Genomic DNA, 24,921 nt, shown 5'->3' on the forward strand with positions numbered 1-24,921 from the left:
TTAAAGGTCACTGGTCATATTTTATGCGAACCCTGCAGCACAGAGACGTGTTTGCATCCAACATGTGGACGATCAGAGTTTCCATGTTGTCTGGAACAGAGCGAGTATTCTCCCCACATCCACAGAAAGGAGCTTTTAATGCTCTGTGCTGTGAAACGTCTCTGTGTGGTGAAGACAGAAACCGACCCGTCCCAGCACACGCCGTCACATCCTGCATGTGTGTGAATCAGTGTGACTCAGAGGCTGGATGACGAGCGTGCACAGACCTGCACAGGAGAGGAGTTAAAAGAGCAGCGCTGGGTTGCAGGATTCAGACAACATGAGGAGCGTCTGGATTTCACTCTGCGGGCTTCTGGCGGCGATCTGCGTCGCCCAGACCACCTTCACCTCCAGCTGGGAGTCCCAACGCCGTCCTGACTTCCACTCTGCAGGTGTGTCGTCTCTCTGGAGACTTTCCTTCATTTGCAGCCGACAGATCCTCGACACAGCATACACACAGCATACACACAGCATACACACAGCATACACACAGCATACACACAGAATACACACAGCATACACACAGCATACACACAGAATACACACAGCATACACACAGAATACACACAGCATACACACAGCATACACACAGAATACACACAGAATACACACAGCATACACACAGCATACACACAGCATACACACAGCATACACACAGAATACACACAGAATACACACAGAATACACACAGAATACACACAACATACACACAGCATACACACAGCATACACACAGCATACACACAGAATACACACAGAATACACACAGCATACACACAGCATACACACAGCATACACACAGCATACACACAGCATACACACAGAATACACACAGCATACACACAGCATACACACAGAATACACACAGAATACACACAGCATACACACAGCATACACACAGCATACACACAGAATACACACAGAATACACACAGCATACACACAGAATACACACAGCATACACACAGCATACACACAGCATACACACAGCATACACACAGCATACACACAGAATACACACAGAATACACACAGCATACACACAGCATACACACAGCATACACACAGCATACACACAGAATACACACAGCATACACACAGAATACACACAACATACACACAGCATACACACAGCCTGTGTGTATTGTGTGTGTATTGTGTGTGTATTGTGTGTGACACAGAATAGACATGAATCCGAACCTCCTGCTGGGGTTAAATAAAAGTTTTAACATCTCTGAGACAGAAGTTTGGTCTAAAATAAACATTTTACTCTCACATTTTCACTCAAAAGGTTTTTTAGTCCCCGGGTTCGGTGGTTCTCTGACCCCCGGGGTCTTGGTCAAAATAAAGTCCAGGTCCAGGTAGGAACGAGTCGCTGTGGGCGTTGGAGCAGGAAGGGAGTCCAGAGGAAGAAAAGACCTTTCAGCCGTTCAGTCAGAAACGGTTGTATAAACGTTAAACATTAACTGAAGTCTGGAATCAGCGTGACTTTGGTGTGGACAAGGAGACAGCAGAACCGGATCAGGTTCCACAGGAACGCTGTGGACGCGGGGACAGCAGAACCGGATCAGGTTCCACAGGAACGCTGTGGACAAGGAGACAGCAGAACCGGATCAGGTTCCACAGGAACGCTGTGGACGCGGGGACAGCAGAACCGGATCAGGTTCCACAGGAACGCTGTGGACGCGGGGACAGCAGAACCGGATCAGGTTCCACAGGAACGCTGTGGACGCGGGGACAGCAGAACCGGATCAGGTTCCTGAGGAACGCTGTGGACGCGGAGACAGCAGAACCGGATCAGGTTCCTGAGGAACGCTGTGGACGCGGAGACAGCAGAACCGGATCAGGTTCCACAGGAACGCTGTGGACGCGGGGACAGCAGAACCGGATCAGGTTCCACAGGAACGCTGTGGACGGGTCCTGCCAGGGTCCTGCACCGCAGCCTTATGGGTGTAGAGCGGGACCTCTACCTGTCCTGATTTGGGGGATCCTCATCGTGTCCTCCCAGCTGCGTCGAGCTGCAAGATGAAGAGATGATGATCAGGAACAAACGCAGGACGCTCGTCTCTAATCCAAACCTGGACACAATCAGAACCTCCGTTCCTGAACGGAACCAAAGCTTAATGGCAGATCAGAGCTTCAGCTGGAGGTGAAGCTCATAAATCTTCAGTTTTATTCATTTGTATTTTCATAAAACAGATATTTCACTGATGGCTGCACGGTGGCGCAGTGGTTAGCACTGTGGCCTCACAGCAAGAAGGTCGCTGGTTCGATCCTTGGCTGGTTTGGTCGGTGGCCTTTCTGTGTGGAGTTTGCATGTTCTCCCCGTGTATGCGTGGGTTCTCTCCGGGTACTCCGGCTTCCTCCCACCATCCAAAAGACATGCATGATAGGTTAATTGGTCACTCTAAATTGCCCCTAGGAGTGAGTGTGAGTGTGGTTGTTTGTCTCTCTGTGTGGCCCTGCGATGGACTGGCGAGCTGTCCAGGGTGTACCCTGCCTGTCGCCCAAAGCCAGCTGGGATAGGCTCCAGCTTCCCCGCGACCCTGAATTGGAATAAGCGGTTCAGAAAATGAATGAATGAGATATTTCACTGGTACAACATTTATCTGAACTCAGCGTTTAAAAAAAATTATTTGGAAAGAAATTCAGGCCATAAAAATATATATGTTGCTTTATTTTAAATTGTATTAATGTAATTTGAACACAGTTTGTGATTTAAAATTTGACATTTAATCCCTAAAAAAATAAATAAATTTCTGGAAGGAAAAAAATTAGAAAAAACAAATAATATTCACATGAACTTATAATTATCTCAAAATTATTACAGACTAAATAAAGGCATCAGAGCATAAATATAAAAATACAGAAATCCATCTTATACAAAGTTTAGCAGGACTGACAAGTAACACATTACATTTAGGGTTGGTAAAAAAAACAACAATAAATAATAATAATAAAATAAAGAAATCAATTTGTACAGGAAAAAATGAGAACAAATAATATTCACATGAACTTATAATTATCTCAAAATTATTACAGGCTACATTAATAGATGAAAGCATAAATGTAAAAATACAGAAATCCATCTTATACAAAGTTCAGCAGGAATATGAAATCATTTAGCACACATTTAGATTCAGTTTGTAGTTTTTGCAGAATTAAGTTTTATTGACAACTTCTCAGTATTTACTTTCTGATGGGAGGGAAACACCCATGGGTGAGGCTCTGTTGACCTTCCCCCACCTGAGCGGTCAGAAGGCAACAGCTGCTGTTTATACATGTATAAAAGAATCCAGACTAACGTCCTGATGGCTAACTGGAAGAAAGGTTTAATAGACAGACATACAGATTGATCCATCTGAACTTCCTGACGTAGAAAAGACGACTCTGTCCCTTCCTGGAAGCTGTGTTGGAGGTATAAACTTCCTCCCCATGAATACAGACCGGCTGGTGAGGCGCTGCAGATCCACCAGTTCAGGAAAAGGTTTTACACCCTCTCACACTTTGGTTTTACTCCAGTAAGTAAAGATCCCTGCTCCTTCTGCATCCAGAACAGGAACAACATTCTGGATACGACCATCCAGAACAGGAACAACGTTCTGGATACTACCATCCAGAACAGGAACAACGTTCTGGATGCTACCATTCAGAACAGGAACACCATTCTGGATACTACCATCCAGAACAGGAACAACGTTCTGGATCCTACCATCCAGAACAGGAACAACATTCTGGATACTACCATCTAGAACAGGAACAACGTTTTGGATACTACCATCCAGAACAGGAACACCATTCTGAATGCTACCATCCAGAACAGGAACAACATTTTGGATACTACCATCCAGAACAGGAACAACATTCTGGATACTACCATCCAGAACAGGAACAACATTTTGGATACTACCATCCAGAACAGGAACAACGTTCTGGATACTACCATCCAGAACAGGAACACCATTCTGGATACTACCATCCAGAACAGGAACAACATTCTGGATACTACCATTCAGAACAGGAACAACATTCTGGATACTACCATCCAGAACAGGAACAACATTCTGGATACTACCATCCAGAACAGGAACAACATTCTGGATACTACCATTCAGAACAGGAACACCATTCTGGATACTACCATCCAGAACAGGAACAACGTTCTGGATACTACCATTCAGAACAGGAACACCATTCTGGATACTACCATCCAGAACAGGAACAACATTCTGGATACTACCATCCAGAAAAGGAACAACGTTCTGGATACTACCATCCAGAACAGGAACAACGTTTTGGATACTACCATCCAGAACAGGAACAACGTTCTGGATACTACCATCCAGAACAGGAACAACATTCTGGATACTACCATCCAGAACAGGAACAACATTCTGGATACTACCATCCAGAACAGGAACAACATTCTGGATACTACCATTCAGAACAGGAACAACATTCTGGATACTACCATCCAGAACAGGAACAACGTTTTGGATACTACCATCCAGAACAGGAACAACGTTCTGGATACTACCATCCAGAACAGGAACAACATTCTGGATACTACCATCCAGAACAGGAACAACATTCTGGATACTACCATCCAGAACAGGAACAACGTTCTGGATACTACCATCCAGAACAGGAACAACATTCTGGATACTACCATCCAGAACAGGAACAACATTCTGGATACTACCATCCAGAACAGGAACAACATTCTGGATACTACCATTCAGAACAGGAACAACATTCTGGATACTACCATCCAGAACAGGAACAACGTTCTGGATACTACCATTCAGAACAGGAACACCATTCTGGATACTACCATCCAGAACAGGAACAACGTTCTGGATACTACCATCCAGAACAGGAACAACGTTCTGGATACTACCATTCAGAACAGGAACACCATTCTGGATACTACTATCCATAACGGGAACAAGTTTTAATCACTGCAAGAGAACAAACATGTAAAAAAACACCACAATGTAGAAAAGAAACTCTGGATTCATTATGAATGGATCTGGAACCTGATAGTGGATCCATATAAGATGGATGTTGGACCAGAAGCTCCTGGCTGCAGATCTGAACCATGATCTGACCCTGCCTTCCACTGAAAGCTCATTTCCAGGCTGTTTTGAAGAGGAATTGCTCTGACTCTGTATGTGGAAACCAAACAGTTGGGAGTTCATCTTTTCACTCGGAACAACGGCTTCTGGGTGTGTCCGTTATGCTGTCTCACATCACAGAAAGAAAAAAGCCTCACATTCGAGTTCAGGCATTTTGTAAGACACAACACCTGAACTCATTGCCGGCGGCAACGCTCAGGTGAACACTTACTGTTAGAGTGAGTCAGGTGCCGTAATCGTTCATGGACTCTGAGCTGCAGAGGTGATTCAGGTGCTGTGAGACCTGGAGCATACCTCAGACAGACACGCCTCAACACTCACAGTCGCTGAAGTTAACGATGAATTCTGCAAAGTCTGAAATAGTTTTAATCATGCAAGGAGCAGACAGTCAGCCATCCAATACGGAAATACTCTGCAGAGTATCATTACACACACACGACCCAGTCGGAAAGGCTTTCCCTCCCTGTCCTGATAACTTATCCTTGTTTGTGTGTTTATCTGCCGGGAAAGTCTCGGTGACGATCGGACAGATGCTGCAGGGTTTCCGCAGGTGAAGCTCTGAGACTCCCAGGACTTTGCTCGTCTGTCTGCAGGTTGGAACTCGCAGCAATCACTGGGATTTCTGAACAAACCACAAACAAGGCGCTTCGATGCCGTGCAAACATCCATAAGGCTCCTGTTAGGCGGGTTAAAGCCCAGAGGTGTCACATTGTGTCTCTAATCGTCAAACAAACAAGTTAAAGTTTGAGCAAAGATGTGTGCAGAGGAGAGAAGAGTGAAAGGAAATAAAGTGACAGTGATGGAAGATGGAAGAAAAAGTGTAAACGGAGGAAAATCGAGTTGATTTGGTCGAAGTGAATCGATAAATGAGAACTTTCCTGTATTTTTCTGTCTTCTTCTGCAGCTAACCTCCGGTGTGAGTGTAACGGGAGGTCTCGCTACTGCATTCGGGATGCCTGGGGTCTGCGATGTCTGAACTGTCGGGGAAACACAGAAGGCCGCCACTGCGAGCGCTGCAAACATGGCTTCCACCTGCAAGGAGAAAAACCGAGCTGCGTGCCCTGCGGCTGCAACCCCGCAGGTGAGAGCACACCTGTCCATACGTACGCCACCATCATGAAATTCCAGCCGTCTGAAAGAGTTCCTTCCTCCAGGTTCGCTCAGTGCGACATGTGACAGCAGGGGGCGCTGCAGCTGTAAGGAGGGCGTCGCCGGAGAGAAGTGTGACCGCTGCCCCGATGGTCCCATCGGGCCCAACGGATGCCCACAAAGGTGAGGAAGATCATCATCGTCATTTTAGATGCCGCGATGATGGATGAAGACGGGGGACTGATGCTTCCGAGACCCAAACATCGTCTCTGTGTTCGGTCCAATCAGCAGCGCTGAGATTGGTCATGTGACACGATGTTCACGCTAAAGATGTGATGAAGGCTAAACGCGGACAGACCGAAGGATCAGGTCTTCCTCAGTGGTGATGAGAATGCTGTTCGTTTACATGACTGGTCTACGTTCCATACCGCCCACGCTCCATACCGGTCTACGTTCCATACCGCCCACGCTCCATACCGGTCTACGTTCCATACCGCCCACGCTCCATACCGGTCTACGTTCCATACCGCCCACGCTCCATACCGGTCTACGTTCCATACCGCCCACGCTCCATACCGGTCTACGTTCCATACCGCCCACGCTCCATACCGGTCTACGTCCCATACCGCCCACGCTCCATACCGGTCTACGTTCCATACCGCCCACGCTCCATACCGGTCTACGTTCCATACCGCCCACGCTCCATACCGGTCTACGTCCCATACCGCCCACGCTCCATACCGGTCTACGTTCCATACCGCCCACGCTCCATACCGGTCTACGTTCCATACCGCCCACGCTCCATACCGGTCTACGTTCCATACCGCCCACGCTCCATACCGGTCTACGTTCCATACCGCCCACGCTCCATACCGGTCTACGTTCCATACCGCCCACGCTCCATACCGGTCTACGCTCCATACCGCCCACGCTCCATACCGGTCTACGTTCCATACCGATCCACGCTCCATACCGGTCTATGTTCCATACCGCCCACGCTCCATACCGGTCTACGCTCCATACCGATCCACGCTCCATACCGGTCTACGTTCCATACCGCCCACGCTCCATACCGATCCACGCTCCATACCGGTCTACGTTCCATACCGCCCACGCTCCATACCGATCCACGCTCCATACCGGTCTACGTTCCATACCGCCCACGCTCCATACCGATCCACGCTCCATACCAGTCTACGCTCCATACCGCCCACGCTCCATACCGATCCACGCTCCATACCGGTCTACGTTCCATACCGCCCACGCTCCATACCGATCCACGCTCCATACCGGTCTACGTTCCATACCGCCCACGCTCCATACCGATCCACGCTCCATACCGGTCTACGTTCCATACCGCCCACGCTCCATTCCGGTCTACGTTCCATACCGCCCACGCTCCATACCGGTCTACGTTCCATACCGCCCACGCTCCATACCGGTCTACGTTCCATACCGCCCACGCTCCATACCGGTCTACGTTCCATACCGCCCACGCTCCATACCGGTCTACGTTCCATACCGCCCACGCTCCATACCGATCCACGCTCCATACCGGTCTACGTTCCATACCGCCCACGCTCCATACCGATCCACGCTCCATACCGGTCTACGTTCCATACCGGTCTACGTTCCATACCGCCCAAGCTCCATACCGATCCACGCTCCATACCGGTCTACGTTCCATACCGCCCACGCTCCATACCGATCCACGCTCCATACCGGTCTACGTTCCATACCGGTCTACATTCCATACCGCCCACGCTCCATACCGGTCTACATTTTATACCGCCCACGCTCCATACCGGTCTACATTCTATACCGCCCACGCTCCATACCGGTCTACATTCCATACCGCCCACGCTCCATACCGGTCTACATTCCATACCGCCCACGCTCCATACCGGTCTACATTCCATACCGCCCACGCTCCATACCGGTCTACATTCTATACCGCCCACGCTCCATACCGGTCTACATTCTATACCGCCCACGCTCCATACCGGTCTACATTCCATACCGCCCACGCTCCATACCGGTCTACGTTCCATACCGCCCACGCTCCATACCGGTCTACATTCTATACCGCCCACGCTCCATACCGGTCTACATTCTATACCGCCCACGCTCCATACCGGTCTACATTCTATACCGCCCACGCTCCATACCGGTCTACATTCTATACCGCCCACGCTCCATACCGGTCTACATTCTATACCGCCCACGCTCCATACCGGTCTACATTCCATACCGCCCACGCTCCATACCGATCCACGCTCCATACCAGTCTACGTTCCATACCGCCCACGCTCCATACCGATCCACGCTCCATACCGGTCCACGTTCCATACCGCCCACGCTCCATACCGATCCACGCTCCATACCGGTCTACGTTCCATACCGCCCACGCTCCCTACCGATCCACGCTCCATACCGATCCACGCTCCCTACCGGTCTACGTTCCATACCGCCCACGCTCCCTACCGATCCACGCTCCATACCGGTCTACGTTCCATACCGGTCTACGTTCCATACCGCCCACGCTCCATACCGGTCCACGTTCCATACCGCCCACGCTCCATACCGGTCTACGCTCCATACCGCCCAAGCTCCATACCGGTCTACGTTCCATACCGCCCACGCTCCATACCGGTCTACATTCTATACCGCCCACGCTCCATACCGGTCTACATTCTATACCGCCCACGCTCCATACCGGTCTACATTCTATACCGCCCACGCTCCATACCGGTCTACATTCTATACCGCCCACGCTCCATACCGGTCTACATTCTATACCGCCCACGCTCCATACCGATCCACGCTCCATACCGGTCTACGTTCCATACCGCCCACGCTCCATACCGATCCACGCTCCATACCGGTCCACGTTCCATACCTCCCACGCTCCATACCGATCCACGCTCCATACCGGTCTACGTTCCATACCGCCCACGCTCCCTACCGATCCACGCTCCATACCGATCTACGTTCCATACCGCCCACGCTCCCTACCGATCCACGCTCCATACCGGTCTACGTTCCATACCGGTCTACGTTCCATACCGCCCACGCTCCATACCGGTCCACGTTCCATACCGCCCACGCTCCATACCGGTCTACGTTCCATACCGCCCAAGCTCCATACCGGTCTACGCTCCATACCGGTCTACGCTCCATGCAGGTCTACGTTCCATTCTGGTCTACGCTCCATGCAGGTCTACGTTACAGTCCTCGCCTATCGTCGCCGGGTTTCGGTATCAACTGAAGGTTTGAGGCAGCAGGTTCCCTCAGAAGGTGCCTGGGTTCTGAAGGACAGGTGGGGGTCTGGAGACACATCTGGGGGGAGGTCAGGTGGAGTTGCTGCTCCTCTAAAAGGATGTCCTGTTGGGAGGAGACCCCCCCCCACAGACCCAGGACTTTCTGGGCGGACCAAAGGGTCACAGGAAGCTGGAGCCTATCCCAGCAGTCTTTGGGCGAAAGGCAGGGTACAGCCTGGACAGTCCATCGCAGGGTCACACAGAGACAAACAACCACTCATATGGAGGATTTAGAGTAACCAGTTAACCTAGCATGCATGTCTTTGGATGGTGGGAGGAAGCCGGAGAACCCGGAGAGAACCCACGCATACACGGGGAGAACATGCAGACTCCACACAGAAAGGCCACTGACCAAACCTCGCCCCAACCGAGGATTGAACCAGCAGCCTTCTTGCTGTGAGGCCACAGAGTTAACCACTTTTCCACCGTGCAGCCCTGCTGTTGACAATAATGACTTTTATTTCACCAATGGTTTATACGTACATACGTATATCAACTCACTCCACCTGCGTCAGCTACGAAAGCCCGACGTGACGCCACGCGAGTACAAACCGGCTTAACGTCCTGTTGGTTGTGTTTCAGACGTCAGCCCAGAGAGGATTCTGGGAGTTTGACGCTGCTGTGTTTCTGTTATGGACACAGCAGTCGGTGTTCAGCCGGATCTGGTTACTCCATCCACGACATCACCTCCACCTTCAGCACAGGTAATCTCGTAGTTTTCTTCTTGTTGGGATAAAGCTTGCTCGTTTCACTCGGAAAGCTCCAGAACTCAACATGATGCCGTCCCGGTTCAGGTCTGGATGGTTGGAAGGTTGCCACGGTGCAGGGCCTCACTCCTCATGACGTTCACTTCCGCTGGTCACCAAAACACCAGGATCTGGAGGTGATCTCCAGACACAGCCTGCCGCCTTACCTGTACGCTCCAGGTGAGACAAGCCCCGCCCCCTCTAGCTTTTTCTTCGCCCCACCTCCTGACAGATCAGGAACCTTTTGTCCTCTTTCCTGTGCTGCAGATTCTTATCTGGGGAACCAGCTGCTCAGTTACGGCCAGAACTTCTCCTTCTCGCTGCGCCTGGACCGCGGCGTCCGACATCCATCCACCAATGACGTGATCCTGGAGGGCGCCAGTCTGAGAGTCTCCACCTCCCTGGGTGACCTGCGATCCATCGTCCCCTGTGGACAAAAGATCAGCTACAGCTTCAGGTGAGGAACCTGACGTTCCTCTGCAGACACTCCTGACCCAATGACCTCCACCTGACGGGACCTCCACCCTGGTTGCAGCACCGACGGTCGTTCTGGAGCTCGCCTGCAGGGTTAACTCTTGCCTTCTCACACAGAGAACGTGACAGCTGCTGAAATCAGAACGAGTTGAAACACAGAAAGAATCTGAGACCTTGTTGATGTTGGGTTTACTGGGTGGAGAAATGCTCCATAAAACTGGTGCAAACATTTAACTGGAGCTTCCAACTCCCTGATTGTCAGCTCATAAATATCAGTTTAGAGGAGTCTTCGCACTCAGAACTGCATAATTTTTTTGTTTTTGAGACATTTATACATGATGATACACATTTAAAGCCTTCACACCATTTTAAAGCCCGATATAAAGAATCATGGACAGAACATTATATTTATTTTAATCTCCAGTCTACAAAACAACATTTAACAAGAATTCATGAGTATGATATAATTATGATAAAAGGTGTCCACGAGAGGGCAGAAGACTAGTTTCTGATTGTCTTTAACAGGAGCAACAACTGAAACAATAAGTCTCAGAAACTGTTAAGTTGGCTCTGGTGGTGGGGAAAACTTAAATCAGACACATTTGGCTGAAATCTCTTCATACAAAACTCAAACTAAAAGCGCAACAATACTCAGTAAAAGTTGTTTTACAGGCAAATACAGATGGAAAGGTTCCAGAATATTCAGTAACATGGTTCTGAAATGTTCTGCAGCCACCAGATTAGACAGGTAAAAGTTGTCAGGAATGGGTATAAAAACAGCATCTACCATAGTTATGGTCGTTTCAAACCAGGATGGGTTCAGCACTTTGGTCCAAACTCCATCAGTTTCTCACTGACAGATTAAAAAAAAACTTGCATCTATTTTTCTGCATCTTTTTCCTGCATCTATGGACCAGGATGGGAAAATATACAGGGATTACAGTAATTAGGCCAGGGCACTGGCCTCAGCTTGCTTGTCCTGTCCCGTTGGTAACCAAACCATCCGTCCATGTTGTACAAGCTGTAACGTCTTGTCCTCTGTTGACTCAGGTTGGACGAGCAGCCCAGTAGCAGGTGGAGGCCTCAGCTCTCCTCCTTCCAGTTCCAGAAGCTTCTCCAGAACCTCACGGCCATCAAGATCCGAGGAACGTTTGGAGAAAATGGTGAGAATCAATCTAATGCAACCGTCTCTGTTTTCTACAGCAAAAAACCGAGTTTATCTACATCCATTCAATCTTTCCAGGACGTGGTTACCTCGACAACGTGAAGCTGGCGTCGGCGCAGCGCGGTGATGGCGTCCCAGCCCGCTGGGTGCAGACCTGCAGCTGTCCTCTGGGTCACGAAGGCGAGTTCTGCGAGCGCTGCTCGGCTGGGTTCAGGCGCCGGGTCCCCGCAGACGGAGCCTTCAGCCCCTGTGAGCCCTGCAGATGCAGAGGAGGCAGCTGTGACCCCCAGACTGGAGACTGTTACTCTGCAGACCAGACGCTCAGCGAGCAGAGCTGCTCTGAGGGGTTCTACAGAGACCCGAGACAACCAGAGACCTGTGTGAGGTGTCCCTGTCCGGACGGGGAATCCTGCTCCCTGAGCGCTGGTTCTCTGGAGCCTTGCTGTGACCGCTGTCCCCCAGGAACAACCGGTGAGTCCAGAATAAAGTGCATCACTCATCCAGAAGCAGACGGATTCTAAACCTTCTTCTTTCATATGACCGAATCTTCAAACGTTTCATCTTGATTCTTCAACGAATCATCACCGCTTCACTTCCTGTGTTGAGTCGATCTCAGCGAGTCGGAAGGCATCGACATCTTGCCTGGCTGCTCCGCTGTCTGTAGACATCTTTCAATGTGTACTAGTAGCAGCAAACATATGACACAGGAGACATGCTTTCTTTGTGCTGGATACCACCCGCCATCTGCTCTCCGTCACCACACACCACTGTACTCTTCACTTGCCACGAGAAGAGGGAGAAGAGAGAGAGAGTTCGGGGAGGCTCCGCCTTTATTTATGTACCCGAACCTGGTAACAATCCGCTGCACAAACTAGTGCCCACAAATACAATGCTGTGGCAAACATCGCTCTAACACCCTCACTCGATGATGCCACTCACGTATAGTATTGTAGTACTACTTACCAAACATGTATGGCCTGAACTTTTCGATTTTAGCCCTGGTGGCAGATTTTGTAAACACATCTGCAACCATATTCTCAGTTGGACAATACACCAAAACAATATTGCCTTGCAACACATTGGACCTTATGAAATGATACTTGATGTCCACATGTTTGCTCCTTTGGCGATTAACTGGGTTCTTTGCCAGACGTATAGTCCCTTGGTTATCCTCAAACACTTTCGTTGTTTGCTCAAAGCTGTAATCCATGTCCTTGAGTAGCTGGGTGAGGTAGAGCGCTTCTTGGATTGTAGCTGCCAGCGCTACATATTCCGCTTCACAAGTCGACAATGCTACAGTTTGTTGCCTTTTTGCTTTCCACGAAACAATAGCACCATCCTGACTAAGGCTGAAACAATAGCCTGTAGTGCTCTTTCTGTCTTCAGCATCATTGGCCCAGTCGGCATCGGAATATCCCATCAGTTCTAGTTTAGTGTCACACTTGTTATAACACAACTCATAGTCCTTGGTTCCTTGTAAGTACCTGTACACATGTTTTAAAGCTGTCATGTGCTTCTCCCTGGGATCGGACATATACTGGGACAATCTACTCACAATCCAACATATATCAGGCCTTGTACAAGTCATGATGTAGATGAGGCTGCCCAACATTGCTCTTTATTTTCTTTGATCAGTTTGGTCCCCTTCCGGAATCAGATCACATTTGATTTCACAAGGTGTGGCTCTGGTTTTACACTCAGCCATGCCAAACCTTTCCAGTACTTTGTTAATGTATCTGGACTGATTCATTTTTACAGTACCCACTTTTTGAGTGAAATCTATCCCAATGAAATGAGAGAGATGCCCGAGGTCTTTCATTTTAAACTTACTTTCCAGTTTCTCCTTGACCTGTCTTAGACACATCTCATTACTTGCAGCCACAACTATATCATCGACCCACACTAACAAAATCACTTTTTCATCATCAGACATTTTAGTGTAGATACAGTAGTCGGATTGACTCTGCACAAACTCATTTTCGATCAAAAACTCATGGAGCATCATGTTCCAATTCCTGCCGGACTGTTTAAGTCCATATATGGATTTGTGTAACTTACACACCAGTTTTACACCGTTCTTTGATTTAACCTGGAAACCTTCGGGTTGGTCCATGTATATTTCACAGTCAATCGGCGCATGTAAGTATGCTGCCTTAACGTCCATCTGGTTTAGCAGAAGATCATGCTGTGCTGCTAGCTGCATCAGCACACGAAGTGAAGTTAGGTTAGCAGTCGGAGAAAACGTCTCAGAATAGTCAAGTCCTTCTACCTGACTGTACCCCTTTGCTACATACCTAGCTTTATAGGTCTCATTCCCTTTATCATCTTCTTTTAGGGCATAAACCCACCTTCCCCCCACTGTCTGTCTACCCTCTGGTAACTCTACGAGTGAGAAGGTGTTGTTTTCTTTAAATGAAGCCATTTCTGCTTTCATTGCCTTCTTCCACTTGTCAGATATCGGTGATGCCATAGCCTCAGTATAGGTCTGTGGCAGCCCAACTGTAGCTCGGTAACAATAGTCAATAGTTATCTTATTGCTCTGCACTGCACATTCATAGTCCTCCAAGTATTTTGGTTTCTGTCTGACTCTGCCTGTACTTCGAGTAGTCTGCGTGTCAGTGGTCAACTCTGTCTCACTGTCCGCGTTTGAGTCTAACTCATTGTTTGAGTCCTTTTGTTCTGTCTGTTCAGTCAGTGGTTGACTAGTTTGACTTGGTATAGCTACCCACTCTGAGTAGTGGTCCTCCTGTTGATCCGCATCTGTCTGTGTATGACTCTCAGTCACGTTCTTTGTAATGAAGTGGACCAGTCTGTGTTTTTGGACCTTGTTTGTCTCTGAAAAATAAACCATATAAGCCGGTGAATGCCGGTCATAACCAACAAAGACTCCCTTTTTGGCTTTTGGGTTTAGCTTTTTCTTATTCTGCTCATATACAAAGCACTCTGAACCAAACTTTTTCATTTTTGACAAATCTGGTCTTTTTCCAGTGAAAAGAAAATAGAGCGTCTCTCCTGTTCTCTTACAGTAGCACCTGTTTCTTATGACCACAGCTGTTCTGGCTGCATAAGGCCACAACTCCTTGGGTAAACCAGACTCAACAAGCATACATCGAACCATTTCAAAGAGTGTACGCCAGTTCCTCTCCGCTGTCCCATTTTGATGGGGGGAGTAGGGCGCTGACCTCTCATGTTTTATAGCACTGTCTCTTAGCAGTGACTGGTTTTCTTCTGACACAAACTCAGTACCGTTGTCTGATCTCAAACGTTTCACTTTACCATAAGGTGCTGTGTCAGCCAGGAACTGCTTTGTAGCCTCAACTGCTTTGTTTTTATTCCTGAGGAAATACACATATATAGCACCAGAGAAATCATCAGTAAAAGTGATAGCATATTTGTACCCGTCAAATGACACAGGGGAGATAGGCCCACCTAAGTCTGTATGAACCAGCTCTAATGGTTCTTTGGCCCTTACATCACTTTGCCGATTTCTACTTTGGGTAAATTTTCCCTGTATACAGGTTTCGCATTGAGTAGGTCTACATGCTTTATCTTTAATTTTCATACCATCGACAACTGTTTCAAGTTTTGCAAGATCACCATAGTTGCAATGACCCATTATCTCATGCCAAGTTTTCATATCAAAAGTAGCATTACATGAATCCTCACTGTCAACATTTTTCCCTGTTACAGTGTTCAGATAATACAGTCTGTCTTTTACCTCCATTTTACATGTCGTGCCGTCTGGAAGGATCATTTTGTTGTTCTTCTTCTCAAAGTTGAACCTTGCTCCTTTCGAAGCTGCTGCCTCCACAGAGAGAATGTTCTGTGGATACCCTGGAATCAGGAGGGCGTCTGTGAGCTTGACTCTCACCACCCTGCCGTCGCCGTCGGTCAGCTCAATCTGGGCGTCTCCTTTCTTGAGGACGCTGCCAGTGATCCGGGTCCCGTCCGCCAGCTGCATGATGTGGTTCTTGGGCCGGAATGTGTTGTCAAACCTGATGAAGGCTCCCTCGTCGGTCACGATGTGGGCAGAGGCACCGCTGTCCACAAGTAGACCTTGCTGCTGCTTGCCATGGGGTTGCCATTCAGTCACCTGGAGCACAAATGTCTCTTCTTCATCCTTCGCGGGTTTATGTCGTTCTTTCTTGCGGGAAATGCTTTGTCCAGTGTCAGTAATGGTGGCCACCTTGTTATTGTTGTTTTGTGCACTGAACGCTCTCCGCTGTATTTTCTTGTCTTTACTTCTACAGTCTTTTGCTTTATGTCCCACTTTCTCACAAATAAAACATTCCCCATTGAAGTATTTCTTCTCCTTTTCTTTGTACTTTGGCTTGGTCGTCTTGAAGTTAGCGGCCATTACTTCATCTGTCCGGGGCCTGCTGCGGTAGCGCAGTGTGCATTCGAAACTTCTCAGCCTCGCCTTGAACTCGTTGAAGGTTAGCACCTCCTTCGTCTGAGTTACATGCACAGAAAATGGGTTGTATTCGTCGGTCAGACCTTTAAGCACCATCGCCACGAGAAGTGCATCACTGAGGGTCTCCTTAGCTCTGTTTAATGCGGCCACTATCTTCTCAACACGGGCTAGATAGTCCGCTAGCTCTTCCCCATCAGCCATATACAGCCCGACGATTCGCGGCTTTTCTTCTGACTCAAAATGGCGCCTCAATATGTCTAGGCTTTTCTTGCCATCATCCGGTGCTTCATAGAGGATTAGCGTTAGCGTTTTATCATCCAAGCAACCACACAGTTCTGCATATGCCAGCTCATTTTTCCTAGCGATCTCCACAGCATCTTGTGCATTTGCTCCCATTGCTAACTCAGTTCCCAAGATAGCGTCTTTGAGGCCTATGGTTTTCAAGTACGCTAAAAACCTTGCCTCCCATATGTGGTAGCGAGCTTCGTCTCCGTCGAACCTCGGCGGCAATCCCCTTCCGTGCGTCGCTGTGCTTGGGACATGCCTGGGCCCATAACCTGTTGAGTCGATCTCAGCGAGTCGGAAGGCATCGACATCTTGCCTGGCTGCTCCGCTGTCTGTAGACATCTTTCAATGTGTACTAGTAGCAGCAAACATATGACACAGGAGACATGCTTTCTTTGTGCTGGATACCACCCGCCATCTGCTCTCCGTCACCACACACCACTGTACTCTTCACTTGCCACGAGAAGAGGGAGAAGAGAGAGAGAGTTCGGGGAGGCTCCGCCTTTATTTATGTACCCGAACCTGGTAACAATCCGCTGCACAAACTAGTGCCCACAAATACAATGCTGTGGCAAACATCGCTCTAACATCCTGCTTCACTGATTCAGAATGTGCTTCACTGGTTTGGCAGCTTTGAGAGGCATCTATAAAGCTTTTCTTTAGAAGTGCAGGACATTAAATAAAAACAAAATCAGTCTTTTAATTAGACAATGGTGTTTCCAAACATCATCGTCTGATAATAATAACTAGAAAGTCACATATTCAGCCGGGACAATGAGGACAGTGGCAGCAGGTGGACTGATGCGGTGTGTTTCTGTTGCCAGGTCCTCGCTGCGACGTCTGTCAGGAGGGTTTTTACGGAGACCCTGCAGGTTCTTCAGGTGTGCAGCGACCCTGCAGACCCTGCAGGTGTAACGGCCACATCGACGTCAGCGTGCCGGGCAGCTGCAACCGTCACAGCGGAGAGTGTGTGAGGTGTGTTAACAACACGACGGGACCTAGCTGCGAGGATTGCGTGAGGGGTTTCTACCACGACCGGCCCACCGATCCCTGCAAACGTGAGATCAGTTTCTGTTGCATCCCGACATGTGTACTCGTTTCTACTATTAAAAGATTTTTGTTGATGTTAGTTAAATAAAAAGTTTTATCCATATAAATATCTCCGTTGTGTCCTGCAGCCTGTAACTGCGACCTTCTCGGCTCCGAGTCCGATAAGTGCGATGACTTTGGTGGCTGTCGGTGCCGACCGGGCTTTGAGGGCCTGAAGTGTTATCAGTCCATCTGTCCCGCCTGTTTCAGCCCCATTAAAGCAAAGGTAACATCTGAGAGTGATGATTATGGCATTCTGCAGCGCCCCCTACTGAATAAAATCTGTATCACACCCTCCTACTTGCTAGCTTCAGCTAGCTTAGTTTGCTATGTTTAAAGTGTCTAAAATGTCAGCCTTAACTGTGTGAACATGATCATTTATTAAAAATAATGGTCAAACATAAAAAACACATGCGCAACTTGAGTCCTAATGAAATGAAATAATCAGAATTTAATATTCTAATTCATTGATACACCACCGTGATCTGTTTAAAATGTTGTTTTCTCCCTACCCTGGATATTTATCACTAACTTTCTGCTGTTGAATTTGACTCAAAATTAAGATAAAAACAACAGCAAATGGCGCACAGGCTTCTGACCAATCATAAAACACCTCAGATGGGGGCGTGGCTTCCTCAGCATCTGATTTTACAGGAAATGTACGTCTTCTTGTGCACTTTAAAGCTGCAGTGAGCAGGATTTCGTCTCCACCAGGGGGCGACAGAACTCAGCAACAAAGCACATATTTTCTGTCTTTGTTTCTTGTGTTGAACATGTTGGCAAACAGCCGCTGTTTCATTTCCGCTGAGTCCAACTGTGTGTCTCGTGTCTCAGATGGAGGACTATGCTGCCAGACTGAAGGAGCTGGAGACCCTGTTCTTGCACATGGACGGAGGTCTGAAACCCGCGGACGCTGCTGCGATGGAAGCTGCTCTGAAAGCCGTTGAGATGTTGGTTGGCGATCTGCAGGAAAATGCAAACAAGCTTAAAGGTAAAAGAAGACATTTGTCTCCGTTCCCTCACCCTTTCAAAGAACTACGTTTTCCTACATTGTCTCTTCATCTGAAAGTAAACAAAAACAAACAAGCAAAAGTTTTGTTAAAATTCTAATGAATAATTTAGCAGGTACATTTACTGACACATTAATGGATTTTCTGTAAAAACAAAGCAAAGGAGAAAACTCTGTCAGCTGAGATTGGTCAGCCAGACTCCATCAACCAATCCACACCTGTCTACTGAAATAAGAATATTTCAGACAAGAACTACAGGAATTTCGGCCGACACAACATTAATTCCAACCTGAGAAAACGTCTGGTCATTACTGGTTTTAATTTTATTCTTTTCATAATTCAGCCAAGACATATAAATATAGACATAGCCAGACAAAAACAATGTTAAGTTTCGGTCTACCACGGTTGTTAGCGGAGGACTCCACTACCATCGACCTGGTCCCCGCACTGCCCCCTACTGGCTACTCTCATATTCCAGGTACATGAAAAGAACTGCAACTATATTCTCAGTCTAACGGCCCATTTATGGGGAAACTGAACAGATTACACAACAGATGCTGGAGATTGACGAAACGTCTCCGTCCAGCTGAAACTGGTGTCAGTGACTAACTGTGTTGAGCAGAAAACACTACATTTAATCAGTAAGTAAAGTTAGTCCAACTTTTGGATGAAATTTCTGTCCAACAGAGATGGAGAGAAGGCTGCAGGGTCGCTTGTCGTCCATCAGCAGGAGTCAGCTGGCCGAGGGGCAGGACATCCAAAATATTGCTAACATGGTCGACGAGGTAACGCAGCAACAACAAACATTCGGCGACAAGGTGACGAAGGTGCAGAAGCTGACCGAGGAGATGAGAAGGAAACTGGATGAGGCCAAAACCAAACTCAGATTAGCTGTAAGGCTCGACTCACGATGAGGAAGAGGAGGAAGACAATGGCTGAATGTTGTGATAAAGATGTTGTTTTCTGTTAGGAGATTCCTCTGAGCGACGGTACACCGAGTCCAAACCTCCTGTCTTCTCTGGTGCAGACATCTACCACTCTGGCTGACAAGTAAGTGCTGGTTTTATGATGTCATCAGCGAACTCATCTTCATCATCATCATCATCATCATCCTTTCTGTCCAGACACGAGAAGACGGCAGACGCTGTGGAGCAAACGGCCAACGAGGCTTTGAATGACTCAGAGACGGGTCTCTCTCTGGTCCGATCTCTCATGAACAAAGAGAACAAAGTCAAGGAGCTGATTGGTGATCTGAAAACTCTGTGAGTCGCGTCTTTACGTCCGAGATGATGCTGTAACCACGGCAACCATGACCTGAACATCGAACCAGTCTGCTGATCTGGAGCACCGGCTGGGATTTACCAGAACGAATCACCAACGTTCCCGCTGTTGTGTCCAGGTATGACGAAATCTCGGCTCGGGTGAAGAGTCTGGAGAACCAGGGAAGCCGCCTGAGTGACGAAGCCAGAGACGAGAGCAAGATGGCCGACAGCATGTTGAAGGACATCGCCGACTTGGAGCGGAGCATCCCATCATCGGTGAAGGTAACGGCTGTGGTCAAAGGTCTGAATTTATCGTTTTCAGGTCACCGTGAATGAAAACGATGAATCTGTTTGGAGTCTCTTAAACCAATGTGGTTCCATGATGCTCAGGAGGAGACGGTCGCCATGGTTACCAGGCTGGAGGAGATGAAGCAGGCGGTGAAGGGGAACATCTCAGCCATCGAGGATCTTTTGGATCAAAACCAACAAAGTCAAGCTGCTGCTGAAGACCTGCTAGCTAAGGGCAAAGCTGCCCAGCAGGTGCAGAACCATAAAGATCTTTCAGATCCGCATGAAAACCTTTTAAACCAGGACTACAAAGCAGCTTTCTCAGTTTTCTCCGGTTGTTTGCTTCATTCATGTTCATGTGAGCCGTTTCTGATCTGCAGGAATTCAACAGTCTGCTGGACAGAGTCAACACTGCAAAGGCCGACACCGAGCGTGCTCTGCAACGAGTCAACAGCACAGATGAGCTGGACGACATCCTCCGTACCCTGAAAGGTAGAAACTGTTGCATACTCTTCAGGCTTTTACACACAGATGCTGTTCAACATGAAATTTGGAATTATTCAGAGGTGAAACATCAGCGTTTCTGTCTACGCACGCCAAGAGTGACGTGAAATTCCAAATAAATGACGAAGATTCTAAAACAAAGTCGCTCGATGTGGAAAAAATCAGCACAGATTCCACATCGAGCGACGACAACATCGTGTTGATGCAGCCAAAGAAAAGAAAAAAGAGGCACTGGGTTCATCTTGTTCTGGAAGAGAGAGGAGAACCTGATTTTGTCTGATCTGAAGCTGGACTACGCCGCTTCAGGACGGACTTTAGGACATCGGCAGCTAGCTGCTAGCTAAACGAAGCACATAGAAATAAGACAATGGCTGAATGTCCACCCATTTCCCTACAAAGTGTCCTACATGGTGCTCACACCATTTTCTAGGTGCGTCTGAATGTCGAGAGAAAAAAGTAATGCAGTCAAAATGACCCACAATGCATCTTGGAAAGTAGTGAGCATCGATGGTCACAAGACGGGTCAGTATAGACCACAATGCATTGCAGCAGGAGCTCAAAGTGGCACAAGGGACACGGATGTCAAAGCAGGTTAAGAAAAAAACTGAGATGATTCATTTTATATCCATATTTGTTGGATAAATATGCAACAAAGAATAAAATACAAGATAAGAAAATATATTTACATGTTTGGATTGGATTTGGAACGACGCGGGGGGGTTGCTGTGGTGACAGCCGGTAGTCATGTGATCTGCGAGGGGAAAATAGCTGGCTTCGTGTCTGAATAGTCAACAGAATGAGTCACTGTGTAGTGTGCTATATAATGTCGCGAATGGGGGGAATAAGGTGGACATTCAGACACAGCCAGTAAGATGCTTGGCCATGGTCGCCATGGTGATAGAAAGTCTGAATGAAGCAGCGACAAAGTGACAATGTCAACACGCTTCCTCTGATTGGTCCATCGTGTTTCTGTCAGGTCCCGATATGAAGAAAAATCTACCTCAGTTGGAAAAAATAAAACATCATTAATTGATCGATTTTGGCCCCCGACGTCACATTGATTCATTAGAAAATATTGCTGATAGAATTATTCAGATGAAATATTTGGTATTTGGATTAGGTGTGATAATTAACCAGCAACTTGTTAGTTCTGAGTATTTCTGATCGGTTCAAGTTGTTCCAGAGTTTGAGGTTGTGGCCAAAAACTAAACACAAAGCTGCGTTATTCTCACTCTCAAATGAGGACTGGACTTCTATGATCCAGGTTCCTGGTCTCAGTGAGGACTGGACTTCTATGATCCAGGTTCCTGGTCTCAGTGAGGACTGGACTTCTATGATCCAGGTTCCTGGTCTCAGTGAGGACTGGACTACCTGTACCTGTGTGATGGACTTTAGGGAGAACTGTAGGGACCAGGTTCCAGTAGTCCAGTCTACTAAGGATAGTTGAGGACTACATCAAGATTCCTCTCATGGTTCCAAAAGCTATATTTAAAGTTTAGTCTTAAATTAAGGTCTTTCTGGCTCGTCCAGTCTTCTACCTCATCAATATATTCAGATCAGAGTTTGGATCGGGCTGAAGTCTCCTGGTGGGATGGTTACGTAGATGTGTGTCATCAGCATAACTATGGTAACATAACCGTCTTTCATCCTGTGAGCAAGTGGGAGCATGTAGACGTTGAACAGCAGGAGCTCCAACATGGAGCCTTGTGGAACTCCAGGCTCCTTTGATTCATCCACGTCTTTTAAAATGGACTGAAACCAGTTTAATGCCCTGTCAGACAGTCGTTCCCAGTTTGTCAGCTGGTCTAGTAAGATGGTCAAATCCAAGGCATCGCTGAGATCCAGTGTTACCAGCTAATGTCTGAAGGCTGAAGTCATGTTAGACCAGAACTGGAGCAGTGCCAGTACTGTGGTGTTAGACCAGTCAGCTCCTCTTCCGCAGCTGCAGCAACCAGTCTGACCATCAGGACTCTGCTTCCTCCACAGACTTTGACCAGCAAATGGTTGACAGCAGAGCTCTGGCTGATGCCACCATCAAACGTCTTCCAGGCATTAATGCTACCATACAGCAGGCTGTTAGCAACAACACCCAGATGCAGTCCGTCATGGCAAACGTGTCAGAAGTTTACAATGGCGCACTGGAAACCATCAACTCACTGGAGGACCTGGTCACTGGTCTGGGGGTAAGACTATTTATTGTAATATAGTTCCGACATGCGCAGCTTGGCTTTCCTTAGTTTAGCACAACAGAAGTAGCTGTATTGCACCAATATGTCCACAGAATGTCACTTTCTACGCAGACAATGCTGGTGTTTACGTAGCTGCCTGTAATGTCAACGCTCTCAACATTTTTACAAAAAAATGTTTATGTACATCATCTCCTGTGAAATGAGGAGTTTTCTGTTTTTATATTACATCAGTGATGAATTCTTCTCAAAGCTGAGCAGCAACATAGAATCTGTGTTCTGTAACGAATGTGGGCGAGACGCTGCTTCATCAACCGTTCGGATCAGCGCTTCTGGCGCTTCATAACCAGATTTGTCTTTATCCCTCAGCCAACGCTCGCATCCTTGCCGCCTCACCGTAGTTTGCTGAATGACTCCTCCAGGCTGAACAGGGAGGCTAAAGACCTGAAGAAGAAGGCAGATGAGACCGCTGGAGACATGGCTAGTCAGCTGGGCGACGCGCGGCAGCTGGAGGCTGAGGCGGAGGAGGTAAACTGTTAGAACATCTACGAACCGTCATGGATAAGACTCACAAAGATGGAAACAACATGACAAATGTGTGTTTGTTGTGCAGGCAGCAGCTGGAGCCTCTGCAGCTCTTAACAAGGCGAAGCAGACCGGAGACGCTGTGAAGAAAGCGCTGCGAGACGTCAACAACCTCCTGGCGAACATGAGTAGGGCGTTTTTCTCTGACCACGTTTCCTGATAAAACTTCAGCTTTGAGGGACTTCCTGAAGGATTTTTTATTTAATCCTAACGTAACAAAAAATGTCACATTTAACTCAAAATGTTTGAATGAATTTCCAAACAACTAAACATCTGTGTGATAGTTGTATAAGATAGTCTGACTTGAAGCTTCTTCTCGCTAAGTGCATAAAGATGGTTGTGATCTCCAGTTTGACCACTAGATGTCAGCTGTAAACCTGTCCTCTCCTTAGATGAGACCAACGTGGTGGACGAGAAGCAGCTGGACCAGCTGGAGGATTCTCTGGCCGACGCTCAGAGGGAGGTGGACAACCATCTGAGGCCTCGCCTTCAAGACATGTTGGAGCAGGAGGACGCCCGGCGGCGCCAGCTGGCCCAGATACACCTGGACATCGACAGCATCCTGGCAGACATCGCTAATCTGGAGGACATCCTGAAGGCCGTCCCCAGTGGCTGCTTTAACAGCGCCCCCATCGAGGAGGCCTAACGGACCGCTGATCCTGTCAACATCATCCTCTTCCTCGGCTTTAATGAGGAAGTTTAGAAAACGCAGCAGCTGTTGAACCTTTTCCTGCACATGCAGTAAACTATGTTAAATTTTTACCTGAAAACATGAAATAAATTCATGTAACTGTCTGAAAAAACTGCACAAATTAAACATCGAGACATTTTTCTCCCTGAAAGCCGTCCACTCAGATCGTTTTAATCGGCTTGTCGTGACCATTTTCATGCATAAAAACTGAATTTGAGCAAAATCTTTAAAATCAAATTTATGGTTCTATATGAATAAATATTCATTTTAACTTTCACATCATGATGCAGCAAATTGTGAAAGACTTATCAAAATGAAGGTTCTTCATGCAATCGGACGGTTTCAGTAATAAATGAAAGTTTCTTAGTGTTTTGTCCTCGTGTACAGTTTCAGTTTTACTTTATAGACTCTGTATTTTATTTGTTCTGTTGCCTAAATGGTTGAGTTCATGTTTATTTATGTAAATCCTGACAGCTTTTAAATAAAACCTCTGATAAGAAGCTGTTTTATCGTATTTAAGCTGTTTGAAGTTGCAGAAACTCTTCGCTGTGAATAAAAAGCTGATGTGTTTTTTTATTGTCTTTAGATTCTGACAACAGCAGAGACAAAATGAGGTCTTTAAATGAATTTCTTAGAAGA

The 24,921-nt window shown here is 47.6% G+C and overlaps 1 protein-coding gene across 1 annotated transcript; it reads left to right on the forward strand.

Annotated features, from left to right (window-relative positions):
* The first annotated feature begins 281 nt into the window (after positions 1-281).
* On the forward strand, positions 282-24,757 carry lamc2 (laminin, gamma 2). The gene is made up of 21 exons (XM_079244116.1): positions 282-431; positions 6,079-6,255; positions 6,329-6,446; positions 10,166-10,287; positions 10,378-10,509; positions 10,597-10,786; positions 11,854-11,966; positions 12,047-12,439; positions 17,492-17,725; positions 17,846-17,982; positions 18,591-18,747; positions 19,454-19,659; positions 19,737-19,816; positions 19,891-20,028; positions 20,166-20,310; positions 20,419-20,568; positions 20,697-20,808; positions 22,807-23,003; positions 23,376-23,534; positions 23,620-23,719; positions 23,984-24,757. Exons 1-21 carry the CDS (start codon positions 320-322, stop codon positions 24,235-24,237), a joined length of 3,426 nt encoding a protein of 1,141 aa, XP_079100242.1. The 5' UTR covers positions 282-319; the 3' UTR covers positions 24,238-24,757.
* The last annotated feature ends 164 nt before the right edge of the window (positions 24,758-24,921 follow it).

Source organism: Telmatherina bonti (genome assembly GCF_933228915.1).
Source record: "Telmatherina bonti genome assembly, chromosome: 7".
Classification (NCBI taxonomy): domain Eukaryota; kingdom Metazoa; phylum Chordata; class Actinopteri; order Atheriniformes; family Telmatherinidae; genus Telmatherina; species Telmatherina bonti.